The sequence below is a fragment of the Sabethes cyaneus genome, chromosome 1, assembly GCF_943734655.1.
Source record: "Sabethes cyaneus chromosome 1, idSabCyanKW18_F2, whole genome shotgun sequence".
In the NCBI taxonomy this organism is placed as follows: domain Eukaryota; kingdom Metazoa; phylum Arthropoda; class Insecta; order Diptera; family Culicidae; genus Sabethes; species Sabethes cyaneus.
The window spans coordinates 152,782,381-152,795,665 of NC_071353.1; the positions used below are offsets into that span (position 1 = coordinate 152,782,381).

The 13,285-nt window shown below is 37.1% G+C and overlaps 1 protein-coding gene across 1 annotated transcript in view; it reads left to right on the top strand.

Moving 5' to 3' along the window:
- LOC128732324 (uncharacterized) overlaps positions 1–13,285 on the top strand; it is a 105,670-nt gene that overhangs the window by 14,300 nt on the left and 78,085 nt on the right. Inside the window, exon 2 of the mRNA XM_053825568.1 lies at positions 701–1,042. Within this exon, the coding sequence (XP_053681543.1) occupies positions 701–1,042 (342 nt within the window). The remainder of the gene's footprint in view (positions 1–700; positions 1,043–13,285) is intronic.

Sequence of the window (13,285 nt, forward strand, 5' to 3'; positions counted from 1 at the left end):
TTTGTCATTTTCTGTCCCGTTTCGACTGTTTTCTTTTTTTAAATCCGGTTCATCTGTTCTTCCTCTTATGTCCTGCTTTTCCCACGACTCGAAAATGTCTGTTTTACTTTTCCGTTTCATCCCTTTCGTCTTCCGTCTTCTCTTTTCTCCATTTTTTCCCTTTCTATTCTCCGCTTCCTTGCTTCCACATTTTCTCATTTTCTGTTCTTCCTTTTCTATCCCATTATTTCTCTTTTTTGACCCATTTTTACTCCATTTCTGTTCAGTTGATTTGTTTATTTCCAAATATTTTCATGTGACAGAATATAGTTTTCTGACTTTTTTTTTGAGTTTTTTTTTGAGAGAGTGTTCTATATGTATAAGATCATCTCGATCAGCACGGAAATTTAGATATTATTAACCAGGGGGAGGGTGAGAAGAGGTAAAGCAAACCACTGAAGAAAGATGAAAGCAAAATATTAAAAAAAATATTTTTTTGGGTTGGCGACGAATTTTCGTTATAAATACCGCGCACTAGCTGTTTGATCTCGAGGGTTGGGAGGCGAGTGCGACTCGATGGTTTAAAGCTTCTGTCGACTACCGCGAACGCCCAGGTCGTGCCAGGGGAATGGAAGATGAATATGGTGGTCGAGCCCTGATAAATTTAAACCGCTGAATAATAATTAGTTATAACTAAATGTTTTGTATCCTTTCTTTCCAGATAATCTAAAATCGGACCACAGTCAGTCCTATCAGCCGTATCACTACATAAACAACAATAATAATAACAACAACAATAACAACAACACCGTCATCAGTCACAATCACACGGCGGATGGCATAAAATCGAACGTTCCCCCGGACCTGACTCCGGGTGACGATTTCCGAGGGCCCTGCGGCGATGACGACAGTGAACTGTGCCACCGGATGGACTGCCGAGAGGGAACGGGACCGGCAGCCACAACAGCAACCATCAACCATCAAGATCGGAACAAATTCTGCGGCAGTCTGCCGAACCACCTGGATGCGGACGATGCCTGTGAAGCGATTTTCAAACAAAATGGTGAGATTTATTTGCTTCCTGTAAGCGCTTAATTCGGTCACGGATCACGGATCAATTCGGATTTGTGGCAGGCATGACAGACGGTGAAAACTATTTCCGCTAATTGTGAATTCAATTGGTGCTGAATTCAATTAAAATCAGTTTCATGTTGTGATTTACGGTTTATGGCACGGAGTGCCTTCTCACTGAATTACACTGCATTGATGGTTGACGGTTGCAAAATCAAACAAACTTTACCCGATTGCGGCATTGAGAATGCGAGCGCTAATTGTGGAGTAATTTGGTTTAGTTTCGTTCTCAACATCGAGCCCGGTTATTTGCTCGCTAAATTACCAATTCCGTTCAATCAGTCAGTTCTTTGATCACACTGAGTCAGCCGAAATTGGCTGGCTCGTTGTGACCACTTTGGGGAGGACCATTTTCACTGGGAACCAACCTTATTTGGTAGGCTCTCATTAATGGACATGCTACTGGTAAACAGTAGTTGGTTAGTTTTTAACGTAGAACTACGTGTTTGTTTTCTATATTAGGGTGCATTTTAAAAGTACGATAAATGGACATGTAACGAAAAGTAATTATGCTTTGCACGCTTAAACTTATAACTTAGTCATTTTTCAATGGGTTTTAAAGATATTTGGATCAAAAAAAGGAAAAAAAAAGTTCGAGGAAAAGAAGAAAAACTGAAAGGAAAGGAAGGAAAAGTCAAAGCAAAGAAAGTAAAACTCCGAGGAAAAGAAAAATCAAAGAGAAAGATGAAAATTCAAAGAAAAGAAACCAAAGGTCCGTGAAACGAAAGTAAACTTCAAAGAAAAGTTTTTCTTTCCTTCCTTTGAGTTTGGCTTCTTCTTTTTGCAGGAAGATTCAACGAAAAGGAAGAAAAAATCATAGGAAAAGGAAAACTCGAAGAAAAGGAAGGAAAATTCAAAAGAAAAAAAAGAAAAACTCAAAAGAGAGTAAGAAAATACAAAGAAAAAAAAGAAAAACTCAAAGGAAATGAATAAAAACTTAAAAGAAAGAAAGGAAAATTAAAATCAAAGAAAACAAGGATTTCAGGAAAAGCAAAACTTAAAGGAAAAGAAGAAAAACTAAAGCGAAGAAAGCAAATTTGCTGCCTGATTCCAAGGAAAAGAAGAAAAAGTCAAAGGAAATGATGTAAAACTCGAAGGAAAGGTCAATACACTAAAGAGGGAAAAGCAAAGACAGTAAAACTCAAACTTAGGAAAGAAAGTAAAACTTAAAGTGTTTCTTTTATGTTTTAGTTTTTGTGTTTGCATTGAGTTTTTTCTTTTGTTTCGATTTTTTTTTCTTTTTTTCTGAGTTTTGCTTTCTTTGCTTTAGCTTCTCTTTTTTTGCTTCGATTTTCCTCTTTTTCTCAAATCTTTGCTTTCTTTGCTTTGAACTAGCTATTCTTTCTTTTAGGTTTTGATTTAAAAGTTTTTCTTTCGATCCTTTGAGTTTCTCTTTTTAAAGCAAAAGAAACCAAATTCAAAGGAAAAAGGAAAACTAAGGAAGGGAAGTAAAATTCAAAAGGAACAAATAAAAACTCAAAGGAAACTATTGAAATTTAATAAAAAAAAAGAGAAACTAAAACCAAGAAAGCAAACCTCGGAGAGAAAGAAGAAAGAAGGTAAACTCAGGAAAGAATAGATTAAAAGAAAGAAAGAAGAACGTACAAGAAAAGGAAAAAGAGAAAAGGAAACTCAAAGAAAAGAAAGCAAAGGTCGGAGGAACAAAAATAAACTTCAAAGAGAAACGTGCAAAGAAAAAAAAGTTTTCCTCTCCTTCCTTTGAGTTTGGCTTCTTCTGTTTGCAAAAAGATTTAAAGAAAAGCCATTCTTTTATTAGAGTTTTTCATTTTTTCCTTTCGATCCTCTGAGTTTTGCTTCTTCTTTTTAAAGCAAGATTCAAAGAAAAGAAAGCAAAATTCAAAGGAAAAAAGAAAACTCTAAGCAAGGGAAGGAAAATTCAAAAGAAACAAATAAAATCTCAAAGGAAACTATTGAAATTTAAAGAAAACGAAAGTGAAACTAAAGCAAAGAAAGCAAACCTCCGAGGGAACGAAGAAAAATTCAAAGGAAAGGAAGGAAAACTCAGGAAAGTGAAAAAAATCAAAATAAAGAAAGAAAAACTCACTAGAAAGGAAAGTAACACTTATAAGAAGGTAGGAAAATTTAAACCAAGGAAAGCAAAGACTCAAAAGAAAGGAAAGAAATCAAAGGAAAAGAAGAAAAACTCTAAGCAAAGGAACCAAACTCGAAGCAAACAAAGATAAACTAAAGCATATTGTTGGTTTACTTGAAGAAAAAGAAGAGAAAACACAAAGCAAAGAAAGCAAAGATCCCAGGCAAAAAAGAAAAACTCAAAGGAAAGGAAGGCAAAGTAAGAGCTAGTGAAGAAAACCTAAAACAAAGAAAGCAAAGAAAGCAAAACTACGAGAGAAAGAAGAAAAATTCAAAGAAAAAGAAGGAAAACACGAAGGAAAGAAAACAAAGATCCGAGAAAAGAAAGAAAAACGCAAAGAAAAAGAAGAAAAACTCAACTGAAGAGAAAAAAGCAAAGACATCAGAACTCAAACTCAGGAAAGAAAGAAAAAATTAATGCTTTTCTTTTATGCCTCTTTTGCATTAGTTTTTTAATTTTTTTCTTTGAGTTTTCCTTTGAATTTTTCTTCTTTTTCTCGGAATTTTACTTTCTTTACTTTAACCTTTTTCGCTTTGGGATTTTCTTTGAATTTTTCTTCTTTTTCTCAAATCTTTGCTTTTTTTATTTTGAATTATCCATCCTTTCTTTTGAACTTTTAGTTAAGTAGTTTTCATTTAGTTTTTCTTTCTTTCCTTTGAGTTTTACTTCTTCTTATTGAAAGAAAACGAAGCAAAATTTAAAGGAAAAGGAGAACCTAAAGAAAGGGAAGCAAAATTCAAAAGAGAAGAATAAAAACTCAAAAAAAAGTTTTGGAAAGTACACTCAAGTCGCTTTTTACGCGAAGGATACGTCTCGCATAAATTCCGAAATTCGCGTTAAAAACCGCGTAAATTCCGAAATTCGCATAAAAAAACCAAAATTTCGCGTAAAAAAAAATTTGTGGATTTCAACACTACGCGAAAAAATAGACGTTTTGAGCACATCCGCGTAAATTCCGAAAATCGCGTAATAAAACCGCGTAAATTCGGAAAATCGCGTAAAAAAACCGCGTAAATCCCGAAATTCGCGAAAAAAAACCGAGTAAATTCCGAAATTCGCGTAAAAAAAGTCGCGTAAAAAACAGCGTAAAAAGCGACTTCAGTGTATTGAAATTGCATTGTCAAATAACTGGTCGCAGTGGAAAATGTACCCAACAAGGTAAAAATTGAAATTATATGGAGAAAAAGAAACAAAAGCAAAGAAAGCAAAACTCCGAGGAAAAAAAAAGAAAACTACAAAAATAAAACAAGCAAAACTCAAAAGAAAAACTCATAAGAAAGCAGGAAAATTCAAACCAAACTAAGCAACGATTCGACGAAAAGAAAAAAAACAAAAGAAAATATCAAAGAAAAGGAGGAAAAACACAATAGAAAGGAAAGAAAATTCAAAGAAAAGAAAGCAAAGATTCGAAGAAAAAAAAGAAAACATTAAAGAAAAAGAAGGAAAACTCAAATGAAAGAGCGCATACTTCTGAGGAAAAAAAGAAAAACTCAATGAAAAGGATAAAAACTCAGAGAAAAGGAAGAAAAAATCTAACAGTAGGACGAAAAACTCAAAGCAAAGGAAGGGAAACTTAAAGGAAAGGACGTTAACTAAAAAAAAGAATAAAAATTTATGGAAAGAAAACTATACACAGAGGAAAGGAAGAAAAACTCCAGGAATAGGACTAGAAATAGAAATTCATAGAAAAGAAATAAACTCTAGAAAGGAAGGGAAATTCTAATCAAGGAAAACATAAGCAAAATTCAAAGGAAAAGGCGAAATACTTAAAATAAAGGAAGAAAGCATCTAAAAAAAGAAAGGAATACTCATAGAAAAGGAAGGGAGCTCAAAGGAAGAGAAAATACAAAGCAACAAATTCAACATAATTCAGAGAAATGGCAGAAAAACTCAAAAGAAATGGAGAAAAGCGCAAAAGAGAGGAAAAACCTTCAAGGGGGAGGAAATTCAAAGTTAAGTGAGGAAAACTAAAGATAAGGAACCAAAATTCGAAGGAGAGAACAACTTAAAAGAAAGAAAAACTCAACGAAGACTAAAGAAAACAAAAAAAAATAAAACTCAAAGGACGAAATACTCCAAGCAAAGAACAAATATATAAGGAAAGCAAGGAATACACAAAGAAAAGGAGGGACAACTCCAAGGAAAGGACGGAAAAGTCTTAGAAAAGGAAGAATAACTCAAAAGCAAAGGAAGGAAAGCCGCAAGGAAAGGAAATGAAGCAAAACGCAAAGGAAAAGAAGGAAAACTCAAAGATAAGGAATTAAAACTCAATAAAAAGAAAGACACTCAAATCACAGCAAACAAAGGAAAGAAAGCAAGCAAAACTTGAAGGAAAGAAAGGAACACTCTGAAGAAATATAGAAGAAATCAAAGGGAGAGGAAAGAAACCACAAAGAACAAGAACTAGAACTCGAAGATAAAGAAGGAAAACTTAAAGATAAGGAAGCAAAACTCGGAAGAAAGAACTTAAAAGCAAGAAAACTCAAAGGACGGGAAATAAAACTCAAATCAAAGGAAAACAAAGGAATGAAAATTCAAAGCAAAGATTCGAGGAAAAGAAGAAAAAGTCAAAAGAAGAGAAGAAAACTCAAAGCAAAAAGGTTAACTCAAAGCAAACGAAGAAAAACTAAAACAAAGATAGCTAACCTCCGAGGAAATAAAGAAAAGTTCAATGGAAAGGAAGGAAAATTTAAAGAAAAAGAAGAAGATCTTCAAGCAAAAGGAAGAAAATCTGCAAGGACAAGAAGAAAAACTAAAGCAAACGAACCTAAACTCAAAGGAGAAAAAACTCAAAACAAAGAACAAATATTTAAGGAAAGGAAGGAATACACAAAGAAAAGGAAGGAAAACTCCAAGGAAAGGACGAAAAAGTCTAAGGAAAAGAATAACTCAAAAGAAAGGAAGAAAAACCACTAGGAAAGGAATGACAACTCAAATCTAATAAAACGAAGGAAGGAAATGAAGCAAAATTCAAAGGAAAAGAAGGAAAACTCAAAGATAAGGTAGAGAAACTCAATAAAAAGAAAGAAAACTCAAATCGCAGCAAGCAAAGGAAAGAATGGAAGCAAAACTTGAAGGAGAGAAAGGAACACTCTAAAGAAAGACAGAAGAAATCAAAGGAACTAAACTCAAGGGAAAAGGAAAGAATGAAAAATGCGAAGAAGAGGAAAGAAATCACAAAGAACAGGAACTATAACTCGAAGTTAAAGAAGGAAAACTTAGAGATAAGGAAGCAAAACTCAATAGAGAGTACTTAAAAGAAAGAAAACTCAAAAGGAAGGGAAATAAAACTCAAATCAAAGAAAATAAAATTCAAAGCAAAAATTCGAGGAAAAGAAGAAAAAGTCAAAAGAAAAAAAGGAAAAAAAGAAAAAAGGTGAACTCAAAGCAAACAAAGAAAAACTAAAGCAAAGCGAGCCAACCTCCGAGGAAAAGAAGACAAATTCAATGCTAAGGAAGGAAAAATCAAAGAAAAGGAAGAAAATTTTTAAGGAAAAGGAAGAAAATCTTCAAAGAAAAGGAAGGAAAACTAAAGCAAACGAATCTAAACTCAGAGGAAAGAAAAAAACTCAAAGAAATGGAAGGAAAATTTAAAGAAAAGGAAGAAAACTCCAAGGAAAAAGAAAACAACCCAAAGGAAATGAAGAAAAACTCACGGACAAGGAAGAAGAAATCAAAGGCAAGAAGGGACAACTCCAAGTAACGGAAAGAAACTCAAAGAAAAGGAAGTAAAACTCAAATTAAAGGAAGAAAAGTTCAAAGTAAAAAAAAATGGAAAAATTCAAATCATAGAAAGGCAAGGAAGACAAACAAGACAAATATAAGAAAGTGAAGAAACAAAGGAATAGAAGAAAGCAAAACTTAAAAGACGAAAAACTAAAAGAAACGGAGGAAAAAATCTAAGAAAGGGCCAAAAACTTAATTAATTAGTGAAACAGGAAATTCTTCAAACAAGCAGTTGATACAAATGATGTGCAAATTGATGAAAATGGTATTTGAAGGCATTTGTTAGTAATGTAGCAAATTATAAATTTGTTGAACATTTGTAAAATGCTACGTATTGTCGAATGTTATCTACATTCGTAGTTCTACGTAGACACGTCCGTGTCCCTAGCACAGACCTTCATACTTTTTTCATCTACTTCACACGAACGAAAGCATTGAAAGCTTTGGGGACACAGTCAGGGAAATGCGAAGGTCCTCGAACATTAGGACAACCCCTGTCCAGCCAACCAAATAAACTAACGCAAACATTAGCCTGTCCAGAGAAAATAAACCGATGCGATGGCACGACCGGTGGACGCGACGGTAAACACAGGCGGGCCGGACGGACAGATAAACAAAGGACCACTGCTACTAATGAACATGTACTACAAAACGCCCCAGCCCAGAATCGCACAGTCAGTCAGCACGGGTGAGATAATTTACATTTTCCGGCCATTTTGGGCCTTCCAGCGAAACATGTTGCAACATCTAAAACAGCAGCGGAATTATTCATTGAAAGATTTACGCGCTCGCTGCCATCGCAGCGCCTAGTACAAAGCACTACATTTAATTTCCAGCTCCTGTAAAGCTTGTTTCAAAATGAGTAATCCACTTGCTAACAAGTAGTATTAAGATGAGACAGGTTGAAATACCCCTTCTCCCTATAGTTTGGATCCCCACCCACACAATGTTCTCGAGTTAATAGGAAATAATCCCAGGAATATCATTTCCACTCTGCCAGCCACTGACTAGTTGAATCGTTCGGAAAAGTTTCTTCTACCAAAACAACTCCCGACCGACCGACCGACGAGACGAATGTGTCCGTTTGCAAGGGATCACAATCCGTTTGTGTGTGTGTGTGTGTGCAGAACATGTATGTGCACACCCATTCGAAACGTATTTCAGAGTGGCTGGACAGCTGGACCGTCGTCCGTCGGCAAAAGTCATCCTTTTGTATTCTTTTTCATTTCACCCTGCCTGCTGGCCAGTCCCAAGCACTGTTTGGACTGCTTCTCCTCAGAGCATCCTCATTGTTCTTAATTTAATAAACTCTAGAGCAAAATAATCACTGCAGCCAGCAGAACCCCTCTTGAGGTTTTAAGCACATCTCCGGGAACGGATGAAATGGACTCTAAATAGAGTCCTACCAGCCGAGCCCAACCGAAGAGAATTTTTTAGGCATCATTTATCCATCCACATCCACCAGTAGGTATGTAGTTTTAAATCAACCGCAAAATGAATGTTACTTCCGGGAAGGCCTCTGGAAAACCAATTCTAGATAGAACCTGGCCAGGTAACTTCCTTCCGGTCGGTCAGCAGGAAATTTACTGCCCCCCTGCGGATGCTGAGACCGAGACCGAGACCGAGAGGAGGGTAAGGATGCAAATGAATGTGTTGTTCACATTGTGTGTTATTTTTTACTGGCTTTCGGAGCACCGGAATAAATGAAAATGTTCTGGTTCTGGTCGCTTGATAGGTGGCCAGCCAGGTTTGATAAGGGTTTTTTTTCGATTGTATTTACTTCAACTACTGCTCCTGCTGCTGGCACGGAAGGTGAAGATTCTTTCAACCGACGTTCAAAAAACCGTGAACGGGGATGATTGAGATGGTGTTGGGTTGCGCTTCAATAAGATTCGGAAAGGAAACGGAAACAATTGTACGCCTGAAAGCAGCTGCCGCTCTTTCTTTTTGCACTTGGGTGGGGAAAATATATTACTTTTGGTGTTCTATCAGGAAGTAACTATCTGAAATATTACCGTTATGATGTGCTTGTTTAAAGTAAATTGCATTTTTACAACATGATGCTTTCTAGAAGGCGTGAGATTTAATAGGGTAAAGCACCTTTTCGTGGCTGAGAGTGCGTACGCTCAAAAAAGAATTATAAAATAAACAGAACTACGATTTTTCAGTCCAGTTCAATCTGAATCAGAAACTTTCCCGAATCTGATCAGAATTCTGACTGGAATCTGATTAGAAATCGGACCTGTACCTATCCAGAATATTACCAAAATCTGGATTAGAATCTGACCAGTAACTGGATCAAATCTGGGCCAGAATTCAACCAGAGTCTAGACCAGAATCTGGTCCAACGTCGTCTGACCAGAATTTGAATCATAATCTGGACCAAACTCTTGACTAGAATTTGGCCAGGATTTAGACCAGAAGAGGAACCAGAATCTGAACAGAATCTGGACCACATTTTGATCAAAATTTAGACCATAATCTGCACCAAACCAAACCAAACCTGGACCGAAATCTGACTAGAATCTGTCCAAAAGTCGAACAGCAATCTAGACCATAATCTGGACCAAAATCTGAAGCAGAATCTGACCAGTATTTAGAGCAGAATTTGGATCAGAATCTATTGCAGAATCTGATCATAATATGGACTAGAATTTGTTTGACCAGAATCTGAACCAAAATCTAGACCTGAATTAGAATTGAATCTAGGGCAGAATCTGGACCAGAAATTGACCAAAATTTGGACCGGGATTTATACCAAAATCTGACCCGAATCTAGATCAGAATTTGATTAGAAATTGAACGAAACATGGACCAGAATTTGGACCGGAAACTGACCAAATTCTGGACCTGAATCCTACCAGAATCTAGTGCAGAATTTGGACAAGAATCATAATCGGAATCTAACTAGGATTCGTACCAGTAACTGTCCAGAATCTTACCAAAATCTGGATCAGAATCTGACCAGAAACTGGACCACAATCTGGGCCAGAATTGAGCCAGAGTCTATACCGGGATCTAGTCCAAAATCTAACCAGAATGTGGACCAGGATTTGGGCCATAAATTGGCCAGAATTTGAACCTAGATTTAGACCAGAATCTGGACCAAACTCTGATGAGAATCTGGATCAGAATTTGACGAGAATTTGGACCAGAATTAGCTAAAACTGGAACCTAAATTTGGACCGGGACTTGGACCAGACTCTAGACCAAAATTTGACCAGGATTGGGATCAGAAAATGGACATGAATCCGAACAATAATCTGAGGCAGAATCCGACCAGAAACTGGACCATACTTCTGACCAGAATTTGGAACATAGTCTGACCAAAATCTACCCAAAAGCTGAACAGGAATCTAGATCATAATCTGGTCCAAAATCTGGGGCAGTATCTGACCAGAATCTGGAGAAAAATCTGGACCTGAATATGACCAAAATTTAGATCAGAATTTGGACCAGAAGCTGGTCTTGAAGCAGGTCCTCCTGAAGCAGATCAGAATTTAGAGCAGAATTTGGCCCAGAAGCTGGACCAGATTGTATACCAGAATCCAACCAAAATCTGTACAGGAATTTAGACCAGAATCTACACCATAATCTGACCAATCGGGACCGGAGTCTGATCAAAATAAGGACCAGAATCTGACCAGCAGCTGGACCTGAATCTGAACAGAAATTTAGACCAGAATCTAAGCAGTTTTTGTACCAGAAGACGGACCAGAATCTGGACCAGAATATGATCAACATCTGACCAGGATCTGTACAGAAATTTTGACCAGAATCTGACAAGGATTTGTACTAGGAGATGGACCATAATTTGAACCGAAATCTGGAATAGAATCTGACCAAAATCTAATAAGAATCTAGCCAGGATATGTACCAAGAAATGGACCATAATCTGGACCAGAATTTGATCAAAATCTGTCCAACACCTGGACAGTAATGCAGACCAGAATCTGAGCAGCATTTGTACCAAAAGATGGACCAGATTCTATAGCAGAATCTGAACAGAATCTGGACCAAACTCTGACGAGAATCTGAACCAGAATTCGACGAGAATTTGGACCAGAAGCAGCAAAATCTGGATCAGAATCTGACCAAAATTTGGACCAAATTTAGAATCTGACCAGAATATAGACCAGAATTTGACCAGGATTTGAACCAGAAGATGGACAAAAATCGGGTTCTGAATATGGCCAGAATTTATATCAGAATTTGGACCAGTAGCTGAACCTGAAGCAGACCAGAATTTAGAGCAGAATTTGGCCCAGAAGCTGGACCAGATTCTATACCAGAATCTGACAAAAATCTGAACAGGAATTTTGACCAGAATCTGACCAGGATTTATACCAGAAGATGTCCCAGAATTTGTGCCAAAATCTAGGCCTGAATCTGGTCAGAATTTAGACCAGAAGCTGATCAGGATTTGGACCAGAATCTGGACCAAAATCTGAACCTGAATTATAACCAGAATCTGGGCAAGAATCTGGTCCAGCATCTGTTTTGAATCTGCTGAAAAGATGACTAAAATCTGTACCAAATTCTGTCCGGAATCTGACCAGAACCAGGACCAGAACCTGATCAGAATGTGGACCGAAATAGGGACTAGAATTTGGCCAGAATCTGGACTACAATCTAACCATAATTTAGACCAGGATCTGACCAGAGTCTGGACAAAAATTTGAGCAGATTCTGACCAAAATCTGACCAGGATTTGGACCAGAATCTATGCAGAATTTGGACCAGAATCTGACCAAAACCATAACCGCAAACTGACCAGAATTTGGTCAGGATTTAGCCCAGAAGAGGGGCCAGAATCTGGGTCAGATTCTGATCAACATTTGGACCATAATCTGAACCAAAATCTTTACCAGCATTTGGACCAGAAACTGAGCAGAATCTGGACTGGAAACTGACCAAAATCTGTCCAAAAGCAGAACAGTAATCTAGACTATAATCTGGAACAAAATCTGGAGCATAATCTGACTAGAGTCTTAACCAAAATCTTGACCTGAATCTGACTAGAATCTAGGACAAAATTCAGACCAGAATCAGGACCGGAATCTGGACTAGAATCTGACCAAAACTTGTACAGGAATTTAGACCAGAATCTGATCAGGATTTGAACCAGAATCTGACCAGAATCTGACAAGAGTCTGGACCATAATCTGGAACCCAAACTGGAGCAGTATCTGGACCAAATTTTGACCGGGATTTGTATTGAAATTTGACCAAAATCTGTCAGTTTAACAGCAATCTAGATCATATTCTGGACTAAAATCTGAAGCTGGATCAGACCTGAATTTGGACCTGAAACTGACCAAAATTTAGAGCCGAATTTAGAGCAGAACCTTTACCAGAATCTGACCAAAATCTGGACCTGAATCCGACCAGAATCTAGAGTAGAATTTGGACAGGAATCAGTTCAGAAGTTGGACCAGTATTTGACCAAAATCTGACTAGCAATTGATCCTGAAGATGGACCAGAATCTAACCAGAATCTGGATCAAAATCTGAGCAAAATCTGACCAAGATTTGGACCAGAAGATGAACCAGAATCTGACCAGATCCTGGACTGAAATCAGATCAGAATCTGGAGCAGAATCTGAACAAAATTTGGACCTGAATTCAATCCAGGCAAAAATTCGGGTCAGCATCTGACTGGAATCTGCTTAAAAGATGACTAAAATTTGGACAAGAATCTGTCGAGATAAAAATTTGTCCAATATCTGTACCAGATTCTGTTCAGAATTTAATCATAATTTTGTCATTACCTGGAGCGAAATCTGACCAGTATCTTACCAGAATGTAGACCGAAATCTGATCAAAATTTGGACCAGAATTTGACCAGCACAATGACCGAAATCTGACCAGAATCTAAATAAGAATTTGACCAGGATTTGAACCAGAAGATGGACCAGAATCTGAGCAGTATCTGGACCGGAATCTAACCAAAATCGGTCCAAAAACTGAACAGGAATCTAGATCATAATCTGAACCAGAATATGGATCAGAATCTGTACCAAAATCTTGAGCAGATTCTGACCAGAATGTGGACCATAATCTAGACCTGAATTTAGACCAAAATTTAGCCAGAATCTAGGCAAACGTCCGGGTCAGCACCTGACCAGAATTTGACCAAATTCTGTACTAGATTCTACCCAGAATTTGACCAGAATCTGGCCGTTATCTTGAACAGATTCTGACCACAATGTGGACCAAAATTAATCTAAATCAGAAATTGAACCTTAATATGATCAGAATTTGGACCAGAATCTGACCGGAGTTTGATCAGGATTAATCTGAATTTAATCTGGGTTCAATATAAGTACTTTTCGG